General features: G+C 36.2%; 3 protein-coding genes across 3 annotated transcripts in view; 1 reads left to right on the top strand and 2 right to left on the bottom strand.

Moving 5' to 3' along the window:
• LOC131015234 (probable glycosyltransferase At3g07620) overlaps positions 1-27183 on the bottom strand; it is a 1181237-nt gene that overhangs the window by 201677 nt on the left and 952377 nt on the right. The window lies entirely within an intron of this gene.
• On the top strand, positions 1149-4380 carry LOC131015268 (indole-3-pyruvate monooxygenase YUCCA6). The gene is made up of 4 exons (XM_057943586.1): positions 1149-2375; positions 3051-3299; positions 3407-3529; positions 3657-4380. Exons 1-4 carry the CDS (start codon positions 1683-1685, stop codon positions 3867-3869), a joined length of 1278 nt encoding a protein of 425 aa, XP_057799569.1. The 5' UTR covers positions 1149-1682; the 3' UTR covers positions 3870-4380.
• LOC131015238 (uncharacterized) lies at positions 23135-26986 on the bottom strand. Its single transcript, XM_057943539.1, has 6 exons — positions 26713-26986; positions 26431-26570; positions 25531-25883; positions 24925-25021; positions 24555-24839; positions 23135-24385 (listed from the first exon to the last, which is right to left on the bottom strand). Exons 1-6 carry the CDS (start codon positions 26834-26836, stop codon positions 23411-23413), a joined length of 1974 nt encoding a protein of 657 aa, XP_057799522.1. The 5' UTR covers positions 26837-26986; the 3' UTR covers positions 23135-23410.

Raw genomic sequence — 27183 nt, 5'->3', positions numbered from 1 at the left:
TCTAATTTTTTTTTATCTTTCTAACAATCTTAGCAGCAAATATATAGAACGAAATTGACCTCAATGTCAACATCTCAACTTGATATTTGTACAATTTGAATAGAGAATTTTTTTTAAGAAACGACGGCGTTGACATAACGTGTCCACGGTTGTCTTTTGTAAGCGTTCGATTTGTCTACAATCGACTTTCCTAGGTGTCACATCAGTTCAATTTAGGTGAAAATTGAATTTGTGTTAGAATTTACTATAATCAATAAGTTGATGTATGTTTCGATACTCTCCCCATCTCATTTATAATGTCCCAATTACTATATTGAGACGTCCAATTAGTAACGTCTCATACATTTTTTAATATAAAATCAACCATTTCAAATGTTATTAATAGTGGGCCCAACCCACTAACTCACTTAAAATAATCCTTAAATATCTTCATGCCCAAGAGTAGCGATACATTATTAATGTGACAAAGAGAGTAGAGTACTATTTAAAGTTCGTGTTAAATACCAAAATTAGTTCAAAGATGTACTTATGCGTTAATAACTCATTTTTAAACAATTAGAAAATATAATTTAAAACAATTAATTACTCCCTATGTCTCGCATTTTAGTATTCATCTTTTTATTTTAGTATGTTTCATAATTTAGTATCCATTTTTATTTTTAGTAAATATACTACACACAACTATGTAAAATGTGGATACCTTACTTCACTTTAATTATTTTATCACTCTTATAAAAATAGGATCTTTATTCACTCACAAATCATAATAAAATCAACTATTTAATTAAATTTTGTGTCATCTTTAAATTATGATACTAAAATATGGGATGGATGAAAATTAACTATTTAATTAAAATTTGTGTCATCCTCAAACTAGAATACTAAAATATGGGATGGATGGATGAACTATTTAATTAAAATTTGTGTCATCTTCAAACTAGGATACTAAACTATGGGATGAATGAGGATGAATGAGCATGTGATACTAAAAAGTTGTGAGTGGTCAATGTTAATTTCAGTTTGCTCACTTACTAATCTCCACACACACCACCCCACCCCACCCCCTATATAGCTACCTATATCTATGTAGCCTCACACACACACACACACACAACATACACTATATATATGCCCCACTAGCATCGTTTCAGTTTACCGCTCACTTCTGTATATCGAAAAATCAACTCAAAACTTCTCACTGCTTCAAAATCAACCCTCTCTCTATCTCTCTCTCTCACATATATATATATATATATATATAAGTTTCATGAGCAAAGTAGTGAATATCTCTTTGCTCCAAGTCGTATTTATTCTCGAAATGAATGCTGATTGATCAGCTCATTTTATCCCTTACCTCAGAATATTGAAACACAGATTCAAATTCAATCACTCACAACAACAACAACACCAAAAAAGAAATTAAAAAAAAAAAAAAAACCTCATTCCATCACAAGTGGATAAGAAGTAATCCCTCTTCTCCAGGTCTCCATATCACACTCAATCTCCCCTTATCCTTCTCTCTCATCATCAACAGTCATGATCTCCCCCAATTCCCTCTCTCTCTCATAATCCGATCACCACCGCAAGAAGAAGCAGAGCAAATTCAGTATCCTATCATCATTGGATTCGAATTAGGTTAAAGTTTGAATTCGGAGATTATTATAATTCAATCACAGTCAGTCATGGATACTGATTACCTGCGGGAGATGGAGGGGAAGGCGGCGCACGACCCCTACCTCCGCAAGCCGGCGCCGCGGGTGGTGGCGGGGCCGCTGATCGTCGGCGCGGGGCCGTCGGGGCTGGCCGCGGCGGCGTGCCTGAAGGAGCGCGGCGTGCCGTCGCTCGTGGTCGAGCGATCCAACTGCATCGCGTCGCTGTGGCAGCTCAAGACCTACGACCGCCTCAAGCTCCACCTCCCGAAGCAGTTCTGCGAGCTCCCGCTCATGGCGTTCCCGCCGGATTTCCCGACGTATCCGGACAAGCAGCAGTTCGTGCGCTACCTGGAGTCGTACGCGGCGCGGTTCGAGATCCGGCCGGTGTTCGGCCAGGCGGTGGTGAGCGCCGCCTACGACGGGAAATTGCAGATGTGGCGGGTGCGGACGGCGGGGGCGGGGGCTGGTGCGGCGGAGGAGGCGGCGGAGTACGTCTGCAGGTGGCTGATCGTGGCGACGGGGGAGAATGCGGAGGCGGTGGTGCCGAGGATCGACGGATTGGACGGATTCGGCGGCGACGTGGTGCACACGAGCGGATACAAGAGCGGCACGGTTTACGAAGGGAAGAGAGTGCTCGTCGTCGGCTGCGGGAATTCCGGCATGGAAGTCTGCTTGGATCTCTGCAATCACAATGCTCACCCTTCGCTTGTAGTGAGAGATACAGTGAGTCCTTTTCTCACCTTTTACACCTTCCACTGTGTGTAAAAAAAATAATTCCTTTTTTTTTTGGTGTTAATTAAAAAAAAATTGTTTATTTGTGCATGGGAGTAAAGGTATCGGTATAGGTATAGCTAACTTCATATTGAAGTTATGTTACTGTGTTTTTTTTTTTTTTTTTTTGGGAAACCCTAAATAAGTTTTTTTTTTTTTTTTTTTAAATGGGAGTGGGATGGGATTTGGGAGAAAAGGAAAGAAAAGATCTCATCTTTTCTTCTGAGTTCTTTTCTTTTGAGACAGTTTTTGGATTGTTATAGTTCAAGTTCCAAAGGTTTTTTATATATTTATTTATTTATTTTAGTGAAGCAAGCACAAAACATACGTTTTTTTCCACAGTTGCAAGATATGAAAAGGAAAAAAAAAAAAGGAACATCCTTAAAAATTAAAAATCTTGTGCACTTTTCTTGGGATACTCAAGCATGCGCAACAATGGGTAGCAAAAGGGTTTTTCAAGATTTTGTTTTTTGCAGTACATATTTTATTGATCGAATTAATGGGTGCAAGCAATAATAGAAACTCAAATTTGATTATGATGAATTGAGTTTTTTCTTTTTTTTTTTCTATTTTTTTGTTGGGTGCAACTTTTTTACATGGGCTATAATAATTTGATGATGAATTTAGGTGCACATTCTACCACGAGAGATGCTGGGGAGATCGACTTTCGGGCTGTCCATGTGGTTGCTAAAGTGGCTGCCCATGCGCCTTGTCGACCGATTCTTGCTCGTCTCGTCGTGGCTCGTGCTCGGTGACACGGCCCGTTACGGGCTCGACAGGCCCCGTGTGGGGCCTCTCGAGCTCAAGAGCCTCTCGGGGAAAACCCCGGTTTTGGACGTCGGAACCCTTGACAAGATCAAAAGTGGAGACATCAAGGTACAATTTCATCATGTTAATTTTGGTCACACCACTTTTGTCTAAACATTCTTTTCCTTTAATTTTGAGAAGATTAATTAATTTTTTATTATATATATAATGAATAGATATGCCCGGGGATTGAGAGACTACGGTATAAATCAGCAGAATTTGTGGATGGAAGAGTGGAAAATTATGATGCAATAATCCTAGCAACTGGTTACAAAAGCAATGTACCATGTTGGCTAAAGGTAGAGTGACATTTATATATATAGTTTAATTTCCAATTAAATCTGTAATGCATTTTCACAACTTCAAAGTAGTGCTAAAGAGGGAAAGGCATGTTTGGCTGAATTTGTTTTCTCTCTTTTTCTTCAGAAAAGTGAGATGTTTAGTGAGAAAGATGGGCTCCCAAAAAGGCCATTTCCGAATTGCTGGAAAGGCGAGTGTGGGCTATACGCGGTGGGGTTCACCAAACGCGGCCTTCTTGGGGCATCTATTGATGCCAAGAACATTGCTGCTGACATTGAGACTTCTTGGAGGCAACAACAAACCATCTCTCAATCCAATTTCATGCAAAAACACCTTTAATCTCTCTCGATGATGACGAAGATTGTAGCTTTGTTTGATGTTTCCTCCGTTTTTAGGTCAAGTCTCGCCCCGGCTGATGTCTGGGGGATGATCAGGGCCGGGCAGGGACGAGGACTCTGCCCGGCCCTCGGAGCCGTGAGATGGACTTTGAACAAGGAAGAAAAAATGGATGGAAGAAAAATTAATGGAGAATTTTTGGGGGTGCTAATGTTTGAGATACAAAGATTGGTACCAAAGGAATCTTCATGAAAAATTAAGGTTGATTTTGTTAGGGTTTATAGTAGTAGTAGTGGTGGTAGTAGTACTAGGTGCAGTACATTTTGTACATGGAAATTTTCCTCTCTAATTTCATTAGTGATTTATTGACTTTTAGTTGATAGGTGAAGAATTCTTGAAAGCGGATTTGAGGGTGTCGCGTGGTTTAATTATATGTTAATTAAATTCCTGCAAATGTTTTAGTCTTACTATATTTGAAATGCGAAAAAAAGAAATTGGAGTTTATTTGATTTAATTTGGTGCGATTTTTTTATTATTATTATTAAATTTAGGGTGTTGACTGATGAGGTAGAGAATAGTGGTTGTTGTGTAGGAATGTGTAGAAGGTACATAATTAAAAGATGATGGTGAAATTTTGGTACCAAAATTGAATCGTGGCTCATTTAGTGCAAATTTAAAGAGTTGTGCCAAATTGGATGGAGAAATGATTGCTATCCCAAGTAGTAGATAGGACCACTAAAATTAAAGAATTAACCAAATTAATGTGCCAGACTCGTCAGATTGTGCTGTGCCAAGAAAATTAAAATGGTGGACTTTACTTTTATACAAGGTTGAACCACTTCCCATACATAGTTGAGTTATTATACATATGTCATATTTATTTCATAAAATCTATAATAATGAAATATTATAAATTTGTTGTGAATAATATATATTATGTTCGAAAAAAAAAAGATTTATCAATGGTGTTCATATGTAGACTCAAATCTATATTTGAAATTCTATTAGTGTTTGATAATATCATACTCTAAATTTTGATTTATTCAATAAATTTTCACTCATCAAATATTTTGGCATAATATACTAGTATAACTTTTTTAATGATTGCAGTATCCCTTTCCATAATATAAAGTGATCTTTCTATGGTCCGAGCATATGGAAGAAAAAAAAGAAAAAAAAAAAAAAAAAGCATGCCACTGAAAGGCAACAAAATATCAGAGTGGTTTATCATTTTTTTTTTGAACTTTTGAAAATGAGATGATATACATACAAAATAACATACATAATTTTAAATACTCGATTATGAGACCTTTTGTTTCAAATATTAATTAATTAGATTATTAATAGACCAACACACACAACATCGATCCATCATACAACTCCTTTGGTCATTTGACACGAATATTTAATTTATCCTATGTTCACGTCATATATATATGATATAATATATTTTTAAAGAAACATTTCACGTCATAGTAATCTTTAAATTTGAAGAAAGTTATTTTTTTCATTATAAACAATTATTTTAAAGAAACATTTCACAAAGCAATTGAATTCGAGATATATAATATATCAAATCTAGAGTTGGTGCTTAAACCAGTTTAGTTTGAAAAAATAAAAGGAATTAACAAAGTTTCCTAGCTAATTTTCCATATCATATCATTAAAGTATCTTTTATATTGCATTCATAATCTTCCACGTTTCGATTGTAGCTAAAGTGCTGGTGGAAGAGAAGGTACACATACATATTATAAAATAAATGTATCGTCGTTAATTATTAAGCAATGGGATCGAATTAATTAATACTCCCTCCGTCCACTAATTGTTGTCCTAGGTGAAGTGTAAATTTACACTTCACCTAGGACAACAATTAGTGGACGGAGGGAGTATCTTATCGAAATGAATTCAATTTAAGAATTTTTTTATTCCCACCTCACAAAGAATCTCAATAGCTACCTCAAGTTTCTTCCCAGCTCCCACCATCCACCACACACAATCTTGATTACATTTATTTGCTAAATTTACATTTATTGTTTACTCATGAGTTTAAATATGGTGAAGAAAATGTTTAGTCTTCAATTATGTGTGTATATATATATATAGAGAGATAAGTCAGATAACTGATTTGATAAATAACCATTTGATTTTAAGATAGAAAAGATAAAAACTAATCACCAATATAAAAACAAAAAATATTATTGCTTTACCCCTTATCTGACAACTACGAATAAATTTGGTCGTGAATTGCTCTTTAAATAGAGAAATTCAAGACCAATAATACGTTTGATTTTGAATTTAGTTTTGATTTCACCAATTAAGAGCAAAACAATTTTTTTATGATTGTTTTTTATCTTTATAATATGAAAATGACTATATATTTTGATATTCTCTCATTCGAACTTATTTGGTATTCTCAATTTTCACGAAAAATAGCGTTCTCGACATAACCTCTCTCTATATATATATACACCATGCTATCAAGAAAATTCCAAAAAAGAAAATTAAATAACTAATTAAAAACTTCAATTGGTTTTGGGACGTGAGAAAATAATAATACTGAATTTCTCGAAACATATTAATGCGTGCATGTGTTCTATAATTATATTACTTAAATAAGCCTTCACTAAATAATTACTCTGAATAAAATATATTAGATGATAATGAGGGTTATGAAGTAACTAAAAATTCATTGAACCTGATGAAAATACCAATCCATGCATAGCTAGGCCGGCCACAAGAAATATGACATTCACTTTTTAAGGCAAAATAAAGCATGTCCTTATTTAGTTAATTCCCTTTTATATTTATTTCAATTCTGGGCATCCCTTCTCATTTTCAATAAATTTAAAACATGCTAATATATAAGAAAATAAAGACATTGAACCAATTTCTTATATAATTCATTACATAAATATTATGGATGACAAATAAGGAGGCATAAAATCAAACAATAATCATAATGAACGAGTGCATCAACAAAATTAGTATTGCACCGCGTGTGTTAGAGGGAATAATTATTTTAGTTTAAATTATAGTAATATAAAGTGAAACTATGTTTGTAGTTAAATGAACGAATGTATCAACAAATACTATCATTTTTATTTATTTATTATCATTTGTTTTGTTTTTGAAATTTCTCTCTCTCTCTCTTTTCTTTTTTTGTAATCATTGTTAAGCGGTAAATTGCACTTCACTGTGTGAGTGTGTGTAATGACTTGTATATGTAATGCAATTCAGGGGCTGGCAAATCGTGCGTGTCAGTCGTTATTGGGTCGACCTGATATCGACACGACCTGATAAGGCCAAATCTGAACACGGCTTGTTAAGAAATGTTCGACACGAATACGATCCCGACACGATTTACTCAAGCCCGAATACGACACGATACGATAACAACACGATTTGAATCGTGTTGACACGATACGATAACGACACAATTTGATTAAAACCTGATTAAACACGAAACCCTAAAGGTTAAAGTGTAGAAAGAGTTAAAATTTTAAAATAAATATTTAATAAAAATCATAATATTAACTCTATCAGGTGACACGAACTCAACGCGAAATTATCAGATCCTTATCAGGTCGACACGATAAGGACACGAACCTAATAAGGCTTGACACTAACTCATTAATTTCGTATGTTTTCGTATCGTGCTTTCGTGTTGTGTCGAAAATTGCCAATTCTAGCAATTCTCATATATAATTTCTACATTTATGGAGAGAGAGAGAGAGATTTAATTCGGTTAAAGCAAACTCTAAGTGACCACTTAATATGTGCTTTGTTTAATTCGGTTAAAGCAAATTTTTTGACAGTTTGTTTATAAAAAAACTATTTTTAATAATTTCATGCATGACATATTTAGGAAAACCTAAAACTATTAAAAATATATCTTATTTATTATAAATCGAGCTTTTGAAGGGTGAAAAGGGAAAAAAGCAAAAGAAAAAGCACCTAGCCTAAACCTATTTACTAATTACACTATGAATGGTTAAAGAAAATGTTAAGAATAATTAAATTGGGCTAGATAGATATCATAGGCCCAAAATAGGGTTGATAATTAAGATACTAGGTGATCTTTGCATGCTTTGAAGCCACATGCATTTTTTTCTCTTTAAGTTCAAAATTAAATTAATACATTACAATAGTGAATGAACATGCATGCTTGCATTTCTCAACAACTTTTGTGTGCCTACTTATATAACTATCTCAATAAAAAAAAGGGTAAATCTGTCACATCCCTTTTCTTCTTCAATATTTTCCCTTTGCCCTTCCTTTGGAATATTCTCTAGTATGAGCTTTACGGTTTAAAATTATGTTTATATTTTGTTTATAGGTAAGTTTAGATTCTCACTTTTGAAGTACATGTCAACTAGGATCCATGTGTATGCATACCTTTGTACGTGTCGAATTTCGATAGGTTTCAATTTCATAACTAGACAGTTAAAAATACCATCAATCGATCGTTCACTAATTTTCAAAATATCGGCTAGTGCATATATGTGTCTCGATCTTTGTTTAGGGTCCTAACAAGTTAAGTAATTAGCCCCATTAGTTAGTTTTGGACCTCAACTCTTCACATGTGGTAATCAAAGGATATAAAAACCTAACCAATTCAATTTTAATTTGGGATATATATTCCCAATTACCAAACCCTAAAATCTAGGGTTTTGAAGTACTTTTGCAAACAAAAGAAATGTAACCACAAATAGTGGTCCAAATGCTATACTCTTAGCTATGCATTTTATCCACAGCCTCATGATGGAGAGCACTATTTAATCTTTTTTACGTACGTACACATGCTGCACATGCAATCTCAATAGACCATCCAATTTTAATTGTTTTTTAAAAATACCTTGTATACTACATTTTATTTTATTTTATTTTAATAGGTAAGTTTATTTTTTTTGGACTTCGCATTTCAATAGATCATTAATAACATAGAAATTCGTTACATAACAAACACCCTAACGTAACTCATCGTGGCCCATAAATAATTATTCAAAATTTATAGCCCAACTAACTACCATGCATATATCAATTCCAAAATTGATCTCTCCCATTACTAATTGAAATTAATTAGTTTTTCTTTCTCATACTTATTTTAACAAATATATCATAAAAAAATTGTCTTCTCTCTTCTATTTAATTATAAATTATTCATTTTTTAACATTTACGTACGCCTAAATTTTGAGATTTATTGAAATGGGACAGAGAAAAACTTTTTTTTTTTTTTTTAATATTGCGTTTGGTGAGGGGTTATGGACCATATATTGAATTGGTGTCAGCATCAGATCGGGTGGATGGGGGGTATGTTATTTGTCAATGATGATTCAAATATTCTTCGTGTAGAGAGTACAAAATTTAATGATTGGGATTAATTCTTTGTCATCATAGTTTATTTGAGAATGTCTGTCATAACTCATAAATGTATGGTTTGGTTTCTCCATTTGGAAGTATGTATTTTATGCATGAATATTATACATATGCAATGTATGTATTTTATGCATGAATATACATATAATATGTATATATGTGTGTGTGTTCTACACATATGTATATATAAAGGATCGATATATAGCGTTCATCGTTTGTGGGCACCTTTTATATGAGTATTGTTGACATTAAATTTACGTCAATATTTTTTTAATATAATATTTTTTATTCTACAAATTTACTTGCTCGCTCTACGTTCTGTAAAAATAATCATAATTTTTCATCTTGAAACGTCCACAAAAAATAGTTATATTATATTTATAGACACTGTACAAATCTATATACTATATATTCCCAATATATTTACATATTTATTACACATAGTCCATCATTTTAATTTAACTTAAACCTCATTACCTATAAGGTAAGTCTATTTCTCCATTCACAGCACACTTAACTACAATTACTATTTTTACTGGACGGAGCGAGTATTACATGTATAAAAATTAAAGTCTGGTTTATTCTTTTATGCATCTCTCTAACGAGAGTAAATCGACTTTGATTTTCATGCTATTTTATAAATTAAATTTGATAATCCCATTAATACTAATTTATAAGATATTAATTTCAAAGATAATATTAAAATAAAAGGAAAAAATATTGACATCTGCAGATGAAGACCGACATCGATCTCACAAACGGGTGTGATTTCAACGTCCCACATTAATTTGAAAAATATAAATATTAATAAGAGGGCTCATCAACTCACCTATCCACATAAATCAACAATTTCATCAAAATAAAAATAGATTTCAAATAATTTTGCTATCGAAGCTCATAATGTTGGACCCACGCCCTTAACCCAATATGCATTATATATAGTCTAGCAAGAATGTTGAAACATTAAGCACGATGATAAAAGTCAAATTTGCTCTAATGAATTAGGTCGGGTCATATTAGGAAAGACAATTAGGATAAGAAGCACTAATATTCTAATAATATGAAATTTTACAAAATTAGAGAGGGCAATTTGGATTTACAAGATAAAAATTGAGTGCCCAAATTTGTATGATCCATAGTATTAAGTGTAGCATTATTGCACCTATACCAACCAACTTACCCTTCTTTTTACCTTTTTTTATGAGGGCGTTCGCGGTCGTTATTCTATACCAACCGACTTACCCTTCTTTTTACCTTTGTTTTATGAGGGAGTTCGCGGTCGTTATTCGAGATGTGCATTGAATAAACATCGCTCTTCTGCAATAGTCTGTATATTATACGATTATGATATTTCTTTTTTTCTTTTTTCTTTTCACACGTAAAATTTGTGGTTATTATTTGAGATGTGAACCGGGTAAACCTCGTTCTTGTATAACAATTTGCAAATTATACGGTTAAAATATTTCCTTTCCTTCTTTTTACGAGATGTGCACTGAATAAATTTCGCTCTTATGCCATAGTTTACAAATTATACATCAGTAAAATTTAATTTAAAAATTCTCAAAAATACCTATTTTATTACTAAACAACTCTATGGATGCAAAGTATTCCGATCTATAGAAAATATATTCGTGGCCTCTAAATTATAAGACTTTTATTATAAAAAAAAGTACATTATTTAATTTAAATTAATTTTGGGGTCCATAGGTATGAATGCAAAGTGTGGAGGTTCTGAGAAGGATGATGACAGGCCAATTAGTGCCTTGAGCGCATTCCACATTATATCATCAAATTGCATATGATATTTTTAGCCCATCTTTTATTTTCACGCCTAGCTCCTTTTTTTAGAAATATATATACATATAATTAACATCGATATATTGTATATTATTTGTGAGCATTTATCATAAATATTGTTGATATGTAATTCACTAATTTGCATTATTATTATTTTTATTTGGATTAAAATTCTACATTTCTTTTTTGGAAAGGAAAATTCTACATTTCTTAGTTGGGGAGAAATTCTGAAACAATTTTGATATGAATATATAAAAGAATTGGTACATGTCCCTAAAATTATACTCCCTCCGTCCCAGGCCAATAAGCCTAGTTCTTTTCGGCACGGAGATTAAGAAAGTCACTATTTGGTAGTTAAATAGTGTGATCCACCAATAATTAATGTTTTAAGTGTTCCCTTATTTTCCTTAATCAACAACAAGAATACTGCAAATCAAGAATTCAGCAACAAGAATACAACTCAACAACCACCATTCAACAAAAATACTGCAAATCAATAATTCAGCAACAATTCACATGTTTCTACACTCTAATTTTGCAAATCAAGAATACAACTCAACAGCAACTCTAACGAAATCAGAAACTCTATTGGGCTGGGACGTCCCGAAAAGGAAAACGAGCCTATTAGGCTGGGACGGAGGGAGTATATTAGTGCCAGATGCATTGTATATCTTGGATCAATATTTCATTCACCTGTCTGATTCAGACAACATTCACCTAATTTTCCATTCTGACATCGCAACATTAAATTTTCTAAAAACAAAAGGATCTGGACTGAATAGTAATTATTTTAATTTTTTGTTTTGTTTTATTGAATTTTTTACTATATTTTTTTAGACGTTTTTTTGTTGTTGTTGATTTATTAATATTTTATTGTGTTAGAACATAACACATGTCGGAGTAATACGTTTTGGAACTTTTAGGTTCAAACAGCACTTTTCAAATTATCATTTTCAACCCCGCAACAAGTATTTAATGTCATTTTTCCATTGGTGAAACGAGAAACCAACACCTAATCTAGAAAGCAATAAACGACACGGATTTACGTGGTTCGGTCGAGAAGACCTACGTCCACGGGGTGTTTTGGGGTTTTTTCACTATACTTCGAGAGAATTACATTTTACAAGAGATGAATGAATAATGAGATGATCCCCCCTAACCTACTACTAAGTCTCTATTTATAAGCATGTAAATAATCCTTAGGGCCTCAAGCCCATTCCCTAAGATAATTGGGCTTAAGCCCCTTTAATACATTGAAGGGTAAGATAGTAATTTTGGTTTTACGCGGGAGACCTCCCCGCGCTTTTAGTGACTCCTCTGGTGAAAATGTCTTCTCTGGCGAGGGCGTCTTCTCTGGCGATGTTGACGTCTCTGGCGGAGGTGACTCCTCTGGTAAGCACGACTCCTCTGGCGAGGATGACCTCTCTGGCAGATACGCCTCCTCTGGCGAGGATGACTTCTCTGGCAGATACGCCTCGTCTGGCGAGGATGACTTCTCTGGTTTACACCATTTCCCTACTATGCACATATCACTCCTCATCAACCACTCCCCCCTAGTCTGGTTGAACCGGGTATTCTTCGTGTTCAACCAGCGAAGTATCGTTAAAGCCAGCGCTGCGCTGTTTTCCTTAATCCCTGCAAATCATGAAGACATAAGAGTTTTAATATTATAAGAAAGCAAAGATAAGCATTTTTCCCTTGACTTTGGAATTGTAGTTTCAAGTTAGATTTCCTTCTTGTTTGTTGAATGTTGACAAAGATAAATAATTTCCATTTCTTTGGGCGCATAAGAAAACCAACGCTGAGAATACCCCATATTGAATACTTTGCATAGATAAGCAATATGAATGCTTTGTGTTAGATAAATCAGAAGACCGTTGCAAGAATACCCGAATAACATAGGAAAACCCCTGTTGAAGTGAGAAATATGATACTCTGATCATGTGAGAAAACCCGTCATAAATATTTATCGAGTCTGAACAATATACCCTGTTGTTGAGCGCGTAAGAAATCCAGCGCGTGAGAAGACCAATAGATAACCGTGGCACGCCCAAGAGGCGGCTTATTCCTCGCTGAGCAGCGATTAGAATAGATCCAAAACAGCCCATAGAGCAGAGACGCAAAATAGTGTAGCCCGTAGAGTAGAACAGAGAAATACCCAGCACGATCAGAGCAGAGAAATGTTTATCAGCTCAGAGAACTGCCCGTCAGAACAGAGAAATACATATCAGATAAGAGAAATTCCCATCAGAATGGCCCGGTCAGAGCAGAGAAATACACCAGCCCAGTCAGAGCAAAGAAATACCCTTTCAGAGCAGCCCGGTCAGAGCATAGACATGCCCTTTCAGAGCAGAACATTAAAGTCATGGCGGAGCATTGAAATCCCGACAGAGGATTGAAATCCCGGTAGAGCATTGAAATCCCGACAGAGGATTGAGATCCCGGAAGAGCATTGAAATCCCGACAGAGGATTGAGATCCCGGTAGAGCATTGAAATCCTGACAGAGGATTGAAATCCCGGAAGAGCATTGAAATCCCGACAAAGGATTGAGATCCCGGTAGAGCATTGAAATCCCGACAGAGGATTGAAATCCCGGAAGAGCATTGAAATCCCGACAGAGGATTGAAATCCCAGAAGAGCATTGAAATCCTGACAGAGGATTGAAATCCCGGAAGAGCATTGAAATCCCGACAAAGGATTGAGATCCCGGTAGAGCATTGAAATCCTGACAGAAGATTGAAATCTCGGAAGAGCATTGAAATCCCGACAAAGGATTGAGATCCCGGTAGAGCATTAAAATCCCGACAGAGGATTGAAATCCCGGAAGAGCATTGAAATCCCGACAAAGGATTGAGATCCCGGTAGAGCATTGAAATCACGGACGGTGGCTGAGCATTGAGATCACGGACGGTGGCTGAGCATTGGGATCACTGACGGTGGCTGAGCATTGGGATCACTGCAGAGCAATGAAATCACAGTAGGGCAGTGAAATCACGGCAAAGCAGTGAAATCATGGTAGAGCAGTGAAATCACGGCAGAGCGGCGAAATCACAGTAGAGCAGTGAAATCACGGCAGAGCAGTGAAATCACGGTGGAGTATTCCTCAGCTGCTTCCCTCCTTTGTATGCATTCCTTTGCTGCTTCCCTCCTTTGCTGCTTCCCATCCAAGCTTGAACACTCTGCGCGGAGCATGGAAGACCCGGGGGGTGCAACCAACTTTCGCGGCTTACGATTAAAAGAACACCCTGCACGGAGCATGGAAAACCCGGGGGGTGTAACCAACTTTCGTGGCTTACGGTTAAAGCAACCTCTGCGCGGAGCATGGAAAACCCGGGGGGTGCAACCAACTTTCGCGGCTTACGATTAAGTGCTATCTCTGCGCGGAGCATGGAGGGCCCGGGTGGCGCAACCAACTTTCGCGGCTTACGATTGACAGGAACACCCTGCACGGAGCATGGAGGACCCGGGGGATGCCACCAACTTTCGTGGCTTACGGTTAAAGCAACCTCTGCGCGGAGCATGGAAAACCCGGGGGGTGCAACCAACTTTCGCGGCTTATGATTAAGTGCTATCTCTGCGCGGAGCATGGAGGGCCCGGGTGGCGCAACCAACTTTCGCGGCTTACGATTGACAGGAACCTCTGCGCGGAGCATGGAGGGCCCGGATGGCACGACCAACTTTCGCGGCTTACGATTGTCAGGAACACCCTGCACGGAGCATGGAAAACCCGGGGGGTGTGACCAACTTTCGTGGCTTACGGTTAAAGCAACCTCTGCGCGGAGCATGGAAAACCCGGGGGGTGCAACAAACTTTCGCGGCTTATGATTAAGTGCTATCTCTGCGCGGAGCATGGAGGGCCCGGGTGGCGCAACCAACTTTCGCGGCTTACGATTGACAGGAACCTCTGCGCGGAGCATGGAAGGCCCGGATGGCACGACCAACTTTCGCGGCTTACGATTGTCAGGAACCTCTGCGCGGAGCATGGAAGGCCCGGATGGCACGACCAATTTTCGCGGCTTACGATTGTCAGGAACCTCTGCGCGGAGCATGGAAGGCCCGGATGGCACGACCAACTTTCGCGGCTTACGATTGTCAGGGACCTCTCTGTTCTGGTTGGGTGTGACCCCTCTGCTCTGGTGAAGCATGATCCCTCTGTTTTTCCCTTGACTTGCTGAGAAGCAATTTTTGAATTTGAAAATTGGGGACTACGGGTATACACCCTACTCCCCCCTCTGGTGACATGTGCAATGCCCTGCATGAACATGTTAAGTGTGTGTGTGTTTGGTGCTCATGCTTGTGATGATTGTGAGAGAGTTAGCATAACTACAGTTCCCAAGTAACATAATTCAAGTTGCATTTCAAGTCCTAGCACATATGCAGAAGTTGTGCAGCTTCCAAGATGATGTTGTGATTTCATAAATCCCAGCATAGATCATATAAGTCATGGTTTTGCCCAAGTAAAGAAGTAGAATATTTCCCAAATCCCTATCATACTTACATGTTCCCATAAAAATACCCTAAAGACATAATTTTGCCTAGTAATAAAGCATAATACTCCCCCATCATGCTCACATGCTTCCACGAGATAAAGTTCAGCGAAGTACCTGAATTACCACTTACAAGTGGATTAGCTTTTCGTGTTATGGTGATTACCATACTTGTTCAAGTTTTTTTTTCAAAGCTGTTTATCATGTGCTGTAAGAACTCTTGAACGAGAATATTAGTAAAATATGAGAGCCCCTTGAGACAGGGCTGCAAAGAGAATTCGAACCCTAGATTATATAATCCACTGCCCCAACTTGATTCCCATATTCATATACCAATGAATCCATTCAAACTTTCAAATCCCATCAAAGATCATATAAATCATGATTTTGCCCAAGTGATAAAATATAACATATCCCAATCATGCTCTTCCCATTGATAGAGTTCAGCGAAGTACCTGAATTGCCACTTATTAGTGGGTTACCATGTTTTACATTATGGTATTTACCATAGTTGTTCAAATCATTCCCCAAATTTGCTTATCATGTGCTACAAAAATTCTTAAGCACATATATTAGTAAACATATGAGAGCCCTTTGAGATAGGGCCGTAAACTCATTGCAAAGATAACCCAAAACTTCGATCATGTAAACTATTGCCACGCCTTTGTTCATGACAAAAATCATATTATAAATGCTTATGTAAAGCTTACTCGGGGAGATCATAAGGTTTAATTCCAGATTTCACAATAGAACATTATATATGAGATCTACAATGTAAAGGCTTCCACAAATCAAATCATAGTAATCTACTCACTTAAAGCTTGATTCAATACTAATTCTCAATCTAAAAATAGACCATCCCTAGCATGGCATAATCTCCACAATATTAAACACATAATATTTATCATTTGCTAAATCATGTCGATAATTATAGGTTGGCCCCATTTCAAACATCACATATGGGCTTAAAATCATTGGAGCTCGCCCCATTATCCCTCCTGCATCAGCACAAAAATGGATTAACAATACCTAATTAGGCAAAGCTATTATATAGTCTGATTCACCCATTTTCAGTCAAATCACCATTAATAACATCTAAATTTGACTCCACAAATTCATGAGTACCATATGCAAAAAATCCCAAGCAGATATGTGGATCCCATAGACAAACTTATCGATTAGAAGATTTTAAGGAATTAAAACAAGCAGTGGAAATGAAAACTTAGCTGTATGTGCTCTACAACAGTCTCTGAATCATGGCATAGCAGCCTGCAAATAAGGCTCCGCCCAGTTTTCGAATTCTTTCTCTCTCAGCTTGAACTAGAGGGAGGTCCCTCGCCGGCGTGATTCCGGCAGACATCAGCGCGATTCCGACGTGAAAAAGGTGCGCTGCAGAGCTTGAACACCCGGTCATCGCGCCGCTCGACGACGACGAGATCAACGGCAGTGGCTTAGTCGTGCAGCGGATCTTCGGCCATCTGTGGAGAGGTTCTTCGGTGCTCGGTCGGAGGAGGGCGGAGATTCCCTAGCTGCAGAGGAGCGACAAATCCGTGGTTGCGGAGGAGCGGTAATCCGCTGGTTGCGGAGGGACGAGCGGCGAAAGCTCTGTGGCCCAGATCTGAATTTAGGGATTTCGACCATGGATTTTTATTTCCCCTTTCCTCGTTGAAGACGAACTGGATCTAGGATTATTACTTGGCTGATAAATTCCGGCGAGATCTCTCGCTGGAGAACACGAACTTTTTAATTGAAATTGAGGCTTCGCGATTTCTATGAGAGAATAATTGATCCGAAATTGGGGATCGAAAGAAGTAAGAGGAATCTCCCCGGAAAGAGCTCAAATCGAAGACTTCATGGCCCCGATTCCGAAAATCGGAAATCCCCTCTCTCGCCTGAATCTGGATTTTTTTTTTTCTTCTTGCGATGAACAGTAAATCGATGAACAGTGAATCTCACGCCTTAGCTCATTTTCCCACAGACGGCGCCAGTTGGTGAAACGAGAAATCAACACCTAATCTAGAAAGCAATAAACGACACGGATTTACGTGGTTCGGTCGAGAAGACCTACGTCCACGGGGTGTTTTGGGGTTTTTTCACTATACTTCGAGAGAATTACATTTTACAAGAGATGAATGAATAATGAGATGATCCCCCCTAACCTACTACTAAGTCTCTATTTATAAGCATGTAAATAATCCTTAGGGCCTCAAGCCCATTCCCTAAGATAATTGGGCTTAAGCCCCTTTAATACATTGAAGGGTAAGATAGTAATTTTGGTTTTACGCGGGAGACCTCCCCGCGCTTTTAGTGACTCCTCTGGTGAAAATGTCTTCTCTGGAGAGGGCGTCTTCTCTGGCGATGTTGACGTCTCTGGCGGAGGTGATTCCTCTGGTAAGCACGACTCCTCTGGCGAGGATGACCTCTCTGGCAGATACGCCTCCTCTGGCGAGGATGACTTCTCTGGCAGATACGCCTCCTCTGGCGAGGATGACTTCTCTGGCAGATACGCCTCCTCTGGCGAGGATGACCTCTCTGGCAGATACGCCTCCTCTGGCGAGGATGACTTCTCTGGTTTACACCATTTCCCTACTATGCACATATCACTCCTCATCATCCATCAATTTTCATTAAAAGTAATGGACTCAACATAGTACTATTTAATTTTCTTTAATTTTATCCTCCTTAAGGATTTGCGGTTGCAATTAAAAAATATATATTACTATTACAATATATAAAATGAAATAGCATAAAACTAAAAATTATATATTTAAAAAAAATCCCATGAACCCGACCACTCATTTAGACAAAATCAAAGGCTCAAATTGCTTTCTAATAATTTTAGTGGAGTATTTAGAATATTCTTTCATTTTGAATGTGTAAATTACGTCCAACGAATACCGAATAACAAATTTTATTTTTTTTTATGAGAAATGAAAATAATGAATAAATTAATAAAATCAATGAATAAATTAATTTAACTCACGAATAGCCGTATCCAGTTAATATAGTAAAAATTCCGTCTCCTCCATGATTCAAACTCATATAAGAATGTCTACTGACTTGTTATATTGATTTATTCGTAAAAATTATTGACTTATTCGTGCGTATGTACACGCATTCTCAATTCTCACAATATTTAGCATTCTCAATTAAACCTTTCTCGGTGCAAAGATTTCTATCTCCATTTCATTTTTATTCATCGATCAAAATACTTTATGTTAATCCACACAAGTAACCAAGACAGACAACATCAAATAAAATCATCAATAGTAAAAAAAGCCACCACTATATTAATGCCAGATGCAGACCATGATCCAAATATTCCCCTTCCATGTCTAACTCAAACAACATACACATCTAATCAAGAACAAACTAAGCCCAAACAATCACTAGTAGCTAGCTAGGTAGGGTTCCCATTTATGGGATTAAGTTTGAAAAAAACCCAAAAATGAGAGAGACAAACCCAAAACTCATCACAAAAATCCCAATATTCCAAGAGATAATCATAATTGTTTGTAATATGCCCATTGACTAAAAAAATAGACCCCATGTCGCAATCATTAATACTTCCTCCGTCCCACTTCAATTGACCTAGTTTTTTTTAGAGCCATCTCACTCGACTTGGCATGCTTTCGTTTTAAATAATAAATCTTCATTATAATAGATATGGGTCCACATACTATACACTGCAATCTCATTCTTCTTAATAATGTTAACTGTGTCGAAAAGAATTAGGTCAAGTGAAGTGGGACGAAAAAGAGTATAATTTTCCACCATGGCCCACAAATTTTTCCAGTATCTTTGGGGTGGAGAGCAAAAAAATAAAAAGAAGAAAACCCTTTATAGATAACATGCAAGAAAAGATCCAAACAATATCAGAGGCGCGTGTGAATTGATGAAAATGACATATCATGAATAATCATCATCTTCACACATAAATCCATCAATGCCCTAAAATTATCAGAGAATATACAGATCACCACCATTTCCTTTCATCTCCCACTGTGTGTTTGTGCGTGCAAAATTATTATTTCTAGGGACCAGAAAGACCACTTTGTATTTTTATTTTAATTTTATGATTATTTTTCTTATTAGGATTCAAAAAATAAGAAGTGCCTGTTCCTTGTGATCATATTTCCTTCCACTAGATTCTCAAAGTGCAAAAAGTGTATGTTTTTGTGTCCCGAGTGACTTACACCTCTAGATCAAATACTCCCTCCGTCCCATGAAGTATGGCCTAATTTTTTTTTAGTTTGTCCCACGAAACATGATCTGTTTCTAAAAATGGCAAAAAATTTATCATTTATTCACATTTTCACTTTTTCACCTACCATACTTAACACACAAAATACCAATTTCTTAATTCTCATGCCGAAAAGAAATGAGTCATGTTTCATGGGACAGAGAGAGTATTTGAGGCTAATAATAGTATCTAGCTATCCCAATTTTTTGGTGCTTTTTTTTTCTATTTTATCACAACCTTTAGAATTTATCAAATATTATCTCGAATTTTTTCAATGTGTATCAATTTTATAATTGGGATTTATTTTCAATAATCAAAATCCAGTTAATGGGCTTGTCGTGGGCTTTTCGAAGAATGTAATAAATTTTGTAACACATAGAGTCAATAACTTAGACCGATTTGAAAATTATAATCAAAATTTTTGGGCTCATACTAATAATAAATAAGTAATGCATCTACAAGACAATTCTAGGCTCATTTTAAGAATTTCGAGCTTGCTCGAAACTAAAATAGGCAAAAAAAATTAATTTTCCGGGCTTGCAAAAGTAGGACAATAATTAAAATGGGCTGAGAATTATCTTGCGGGTGCATTTCTTATTAATTAATGTCTTATTTTTACAAACTCAAAAAATATTTGTTTTATTGTCCTAAAAAATCCTTCAACTCCTAAAATTATACTATCACTATTAGACAATTTCGTTGCAGTGATAATATTGTTACATCCAAATTAAAATTCAATAGTAAATCAAATTAAAGTTCAATCACACATAATAATACTCTAATAACTAAACCAATATATACTTCAAATGCAAATTCTCACTCACGGTACGAATATCGAACCAGTCACATATCCTAATAAAAGTGTTTTATGAAATACTTACAGATATCTTATTAGAATATGTGAATGGTCCACACCATGCCACGAGCATAAGCATGAAAGAACTCATATTCAAAAAGTAACTTGTCGTACTCGGCTCGGCTCGATTCGATTTGAATACCCCACTAATAGTGTATGTGCGTGCCTTGTGGTGTGATGGTGGAGTATCTATATATATCTATCTTTACCCTTTATCTCAGAGTCTTGTGAGATACTTGTCTCTCAATATCTTTCCCTTTTACTGGCTTCCCTTTTTCCTTCCATGGGAAACAGACAATTCAACAAACAAAACTTTTTTCTTTTTTCAATTTTTTCGAATATTTTCTTCTATCTTTGATTGGGACACATCTATCTGAAGATATGGAATCTAAAGTATCTGTGAAAGCCCATGTCCGAATTTTCCACAACGAACTTGTATATAGTGAATATTCTCCTCCCTCAAAAGTATCTTCCTCGACCATTAAAAAAAATAAAAAATGAAGAAAAATTAATATTTATACATACTTGTAATTTGCTTTCTTTCTGTTAATATCTTGTTTGTAGTTTTTCTGGAAATTAACCACATAAACACGAGTTCCTAATTTGATGAAAACATCTGTATATATATGTGATACTTAGAAACGAATCTTTAGTTTTTTTTAGAAGTTGTTTTGCTATTTGAAGTGTAATTGGGATTATTGTTACTTGATTATGTTGGCTGCTTAGTAGTCAATGTCATGCTATATTTTGATTGTGTTGGCTACTTAGTATTCAATGTCATGCCATACTTTGAGTATGGTGGCACTTTAGAGGTTGGTTTTATTTATTATTATTATTATTAAGATTATGGGACAGGAGAAAATAATTGGTGAGAATGGTATCTTTCATAAAAATGAGAATTGATATGAATAAGTCTATAAAATTTACGAATAAGTTTCTTCTAATGCACGAATAATCATTCAAATCTGGTTTCGAATCTTAGAATGGGCAAAAATTTCACCAATTAACTGAAATACGACTATTTGTGCATTACAAGCAACTTATTCGTGAATTTATATAAACTTATTTTTTATTCTCATTTGCCACGAAAAATAACATTCTCACTGGATCCCAACTCTATAAGACAATATATTATTTTTTCTTATGGACAATTGAAATTAAATAGTATATAAGTAAATTACACTTTGAAAAACGTGTGTGACACACTTAGTTATACAATTAATATTGGTTAATAGACTATCCCAATGGGACAAATTTGGTGACTTTCATCTTATGATAAATAAGAGTTCATAAGAACTTATGTATGGCCATCTTATGGGTCAAAATCATAAGATGGATAGATATATAGATTCAAACCAAATATTCAATTGCATACTTGTAATTTTGTTGGTTTTTATATTATATTTAAATCTATCTTAACTCGCCTTATCACGAATGAAGTGAGGAATATTATTATATGCTTTTAATTAGGTTGGTTCTCAGCTTTAGAATCTATCTGAAGTCTTCTTGTCTTTAAGTATAGATTTTTAATCATTTTTGTAAAAAAAAATCACAAAATGTTTCCTAATGGATTATTTTGCCATATTAACATTTGCAGGTTATATTAAACGCAATCCAATAGTTTATGAAACAAGAAGCCCAAACATACTCAAACTATAAGCCCATAATCAAATTTTGTGCCGTTTAAAACCGCTTATAACAACAATCAATTAAGTTGGACATAGTTGTAAAATTTTAAACAACATTAATGATTTTGTTGATGTACAATAATAGTCAAATAAAAGTGATACATTATTTTGCACTATTTTAAGGTGCAATAGCACAAATGAATATTGATGTAAAAATCAAAAATGTCTATGTGACTTTCGGTTGGACTAATAATGAAATATTGTCGTTTCATTATAATATAAGTCCCAAATTATTACTCCATATCATAAGGCATTATTTTTCAAATTTGAGGGTTAAAAGAACTACGAGTTTACAATTCAAGGTCTTAGTTTGCAATTCAAGAATGTGAGTTCACCATTCAGGTTGATTTAGAAGTTTGATCACAAGATTAGAGCTTCGCGTTGTGGGTTCGCAATTATGTTGTGAGTGTTAAAAATGTTTATCGTGTGCAGACCAAAACAAAAAAAAAAAAAAATTCAAAAAAAAGTTCCATGTATTTAAAGACAATATTTATAATTCATGTGCAAAATCAAGAATATGTGAAAGCTCGTGTATTTAGATGCTATTATGAGTTGAAAGAAAAATAAATGTTAGTCTTCGCAATTTGAGTTGAAAGAACGTCCAGATGTAACAAACTCAAGAAAATTCCAAATTCTAGTTAGCAATACTAAAACCTGAGTATGATTCACACGATATAAAAGAGACCCAAAATATTACCACCACATAATTTAGAAAATTTGAAACAGAGGTTAAAACGAATAATATGCAGGCTTTGCCGATTCAAACATAATGTAATAAGGCATGCTGCAAAACAAGATCTAACTGGAAACACAGAAATATGTCCAACTTACCAAGAAAAATTTTCAACTATAGAGTTCGCCGGTCTGCTTGATCTCTCTGTATTAGCATACACTACAAGTAAATATTAAACAAAGACGAAAACGGTTTGGCTAATCACATCCAAAAACAAGTTAATTAAGTTCTATGTTTGGCATATGTCAAGTGCTTACTACTAAAGGCAATATAAATATGATTAACTCAACAGTCAAACTTGAGGAGTTCGTTCTACGAAACCAGTACCTCATTGTGAATGCAAAAGTTCAGGCTCTCTTTGATCAATTCCTCGATTTCTTCCTGGATTTTGAGGAAGGCTTGACTTGCTCTGTGCTGGCATTCTGAGATGCTCCTTTAGTGTTAGTCGTTTGGCTCGACTTTGAGCTGACAGTGCTAGCAGCCTCTTTAGCTACTGAACCCTGAGCACCCCTGACCTGTGCTGCTCTCTTATCCTTTCTCTTAGGCCTATAACTTGACCTCTCCCGCTTTGGCAGCCACCTTTCTGGATCTGGTGGAGGACCTGGATTCGCAGGGTCGAAGCCTTTTGGGTACTTGGGCTTCCTCTTTCTTTTCTTCTTTGTTTTCTCCTTGTTCTTTTGTTCGTATGCCTCAGGAATGCCTGCAATCGGCCCATTCTCAATGTGCTTTGCACCAGATGTTTTCTCCAAACCATCCACATCAATTCCCTTCAGACCAGCAAGGGGTTTCAGCTGCTTCTCATAAGATTCCGCCTTTGCAACATCTGTATGAGCAGCAGTCTGAATGAGACCTACCAAAGCGTCAATGCTTTTATTGCTTTTGATGAGCTCCTCAAAGAGACGAGCAGCTTCATTTTTCTTTCCATGTCGGAGCTTAAACATAGCAGCCTCTCGTATGATAACGGAAAGTTTATTCTCTTCAGTCATGGCATTGGACCACCACTGTATGGCAGAATCAAATACAGCATCAGCACCATCTATGTCACCAGCACGTTCTTTGAGTGACACAATGGTGGCAATAGTTGCAGGCATGTGTTGAATATCTTGTATTTTTAGCAGCGACTCGGCTGCTATTTGAGAATGGCCAGCAGATGCCGCAACCTGTGCCCTTGCAAGCAGGATGCTGTTTGACTTATCTGGAAACTTATTTGCGAAATTGCCAAGTATCTCCTCAGCCTTATTGGCTTTGTTTTCTCTCACGTGCACAGCAGCTTGGAGAAGCACTGGCATTATACTCTTCGGAAACATGGTTGGAAGTGCAGAAGCAAGTTCTCTAGCCTGCATATCATTTTATAATTAGCTAAGAATCACTAGAAACTTCTGAAAACAGATATTCTCAATATAAAATAAATAAGAAAAAAAAGGAATTACGACAATATGATAAGAAAGAGCAATCTCAAACAAATTTCTGAAAATGAGAAGGTAAGGGCTCTCGTAAATGCATTACCTGATCCAACTTGTTAGAATGTAGTAGTAATAACAAACGATTAACGTATATGGCTTCCCTCTGCTTTGGGGAGAGCTTTAGGTCTAGACCGCTAGCAAGAGAGAAGGTAGATCCTTCACCTTTCACTATCAGCTTATCAAGCTTTCTCAAACCATCGGACACATCCTTGGGGCCCTTTAATGCAATGAGGTTGCTTTTTGCCACCGCAAGTGATGTTTCATCTGCCAAATTTTTCTTGATAAGAGTGGAGTAAGCTTCTAGGGCTTCTTGATTGTTTCCTAGGACCTGCAGAAACCGTTCAAAACCTGTTGAATTACTCTCTCCGACAAAGGGAGAAATAAAAGAATGCTAATATTACATTGCTTCGAACCTGTTGAACATATCCTAGTTGAACAGCTACAGGTGCCAACTCAGTTTCTATGTCATCATCTAATAAGTTTTCTTCCATCAATGTTTCCTGGCCAATTCTGCATGAGATAAGTATCAGCTTAAGCATCAAACAGATTCTCAATTTGTACGATATCATGACAAAGTGAAGGCAAGTCTCTAAGGAGTTTTAAGAGTGTACTAGACCTACCCAGCATGAAGTGAAAAGAAAGAAAATTGTGGATACACTTTTTTTCGTTGGAAGGTGTGCGAGGAGGGAGGCAGGGTATGATGAATTGTCTTAATTCCATTTTTATTTTATTTTTTGGTACGTTAAGGTACTTGATCCGCAGACAGTGTCCACGTGCAACTCCTTGTTGCAGGAACATGAAGGTACTTGACCAAAGCAAAGGATCAAATTCGACTTCCACACACTGTCCACATACAACTCCTTGTTGCATGAACAAATTAATAAATTAAAAGCTCACACTCGTCGGTTTCATATATGCGGAGTTTTGATAATGCTCTACATCAAATTCTGAAACGATAAGCATGTAACTGGAAACTGTGTAATTGATTATTAATTGAGTTTCCTGAGATTGTACATCACCTTCGAGCTGACAGCAAAAGTTGTTCTGCATCTTGATGCTTGTTTCTCTCTATCAATGAGCAAGCAACATTGTAAGCCAATTCAAAACTGCTTGTTGGTTTAAGTCTGAGAGACTCAATTGTCCCCTGAACTTCAGTAGCCCTCCCAGCAGTAACCAACGCAGCTACAAAATTGATTTCTAAAGAATCTATCTTGGACTTCTGAAGATTTTGATATACATCAACACATGCATCCATTTTTCCTAAACGAAATAAAATCTGCGACTCTAACAACATAGCTGCAGAGTCCCCGTTATGCCCTTTCAAAGTCGCCAAAGCCTCATCCAACTTATTTTGTCGATATAAGCAGTATGCCTATTCAGATAAAGGAAAAAGACAGTAATCTATGAGAAATTAACCCTAAATTTGGGCAGTTAAACATATTATCCTACTTTAAGAGCCTAAAACAGTTCATGGAACAAAACATCCCAGCTGCTGAAATCGGAAAATATGAATAGATACAGAAGAAGATTGCAACTTTCATTAGTGAGGATAACAAAATTTCTAACATGTATATATATGTATACACAGATACATATATATGGAGATTGATGCATCCTCAAAATCACTAAACATTAATCTGTGTAAAATTTTACACAGATTCATTAATCTGTGTAAAATTTTCCTCAATAATCTGGCATTACAATCTAATGAAGATAGTTTATATTAACGAAAATGGTTTTCAGATAAATGCTTCTCACTCCTGAGATGGACTACAAAATTTCAAATGCAAAACTTTCTAATGTGTTGGAACAGCAATCAGCCTTCTTTTACAGTTTCAGAACATCACTGTACACAGTGAATAAGAAGCTGCGAAACAAGAAATTCCAGATCAAATCTACAAACAAATTCATAGAAGTACCTTGAAGAAAGTTAAATCTACTGAAGATTTCTTGGATAATTTTTCAATTGCGGATAATGCATCGTCAATCTTGTCGTTTTTAATCAAAGCCACGACTTTACACAGAATCGCATCCTCATCTCCCGGCGCAATCGACAGGACTAAAAACACAAAACATAGGCCAAATTAAAATGAGAAATAAAACATCAACCAAATCAAAAGGACAATTACCATCGCAATTTTTACATGCGCGATCTCTGGGCTGATTTGAAAAGCGGAAACCAGTGCATTGATTCTACATACCTTGATCTGATACCCTAACGGCGAGGTGGAATTCGGAGCGTTGGATGTGGCGATTGAGGGAGGTGAAGAGATCTTCAATCGGCACGGTGGGGGCCGCGGCGGCGGCCGCCGCTTTCGGCGCCATTTTGAGCTTCGATTTCTGCTGGCACGGCGGCGGAGGGGACGAGAGGGAGATGCAGAGAAATTAGAGGTTTTACAGATTTTGACACGTAATTGGAAAATGGGATATATCGGCATAATATTGAGGTATAATTAAATTTAATTTTTCCTGCATAATATAATGTTATAAATCCATTATTAATCTATCAAAGTACTTTATATTAAGGAAAAATAAATATGTATTTATATAATTACTACACATGAAGTGGAATAGCTCGAAATGATTATTGAATAATCTAAAATTAAAATAAGTTGCTACTCAAATTAACTTACAACTTTTCAATTATATAACGTATATACATCAATTTTTTT

Source organism: Salvia miltiorrhiza, chromosome 3 (genome assembly GCF_028751815.1).
Source record: "Salvia miltiorrhiza cultivar Shanhuang (shh) chromosome 3, IMPLAD_Smil_shh, whole genome shotgun sequence".
NCBI lineage: Eukaryota > Viridiplantae > Streptophyta > Magnoliopsida > Lamiales > Lamiaceae > Salvia > Salvia miltiorrhiza.
Note: the sequence above shows the minus strand (reverse complement) of the source record. Positions and strands in the feature narration are given on the sequence as shown.

What these genes read in the sequence shown, in the direction of transcription:
- LOC131015238 (XM_057943539.1), bottom strand. Translation starts at nt 26,836, where the DNA reads ATGGCGCCGAAAGCGGCGGCCGCCGCCGCGGCCCCCACCGTGCCGATT. An exon ending in CGTTAGGGTATCAGATCAAG is followed by an intron (nt 26,571 to 26,712) that starts GTATGTAGAATC and finishes TTGTGTTTTTAG; the next exon opens with TCCTGTCGATTGCGCCGGGA. An exon ending in TAGATTTAACTTTCTTCAAG is followed by an intron (nt 25,884 to 26,430) that starts GTACTTCTATGA and finishes TTATCTGAATAG; the next exon opens with GCATACTGCTTATATCGACA.
- LOC131015268 (XM_057943586.1), top strand. Translation starts at nt 1,683, where the DNA reads ATGGATACTGATTACCTGCGGGAGATGGAGGGGAAGGCGGCGCACGAC. An exon ending in TCAAAAGTGGAGACATCAAG is followed by an intron (nt 3,300 to 3,406) that starts GTACAATTTCAT and finishes TATAATGAATAG; the next exon opens with ATATGCCCGGGGATTGAGAG. An exon ending in ATGTACCATGTTGGCTAAAG is followed by an intron (nt 3,530 to 3,656) that starts GTAGAGTGACAT and finishes CTTTTTCTTCAG; the next exon opens with AAAAGTGAGATGTTTAGTGA.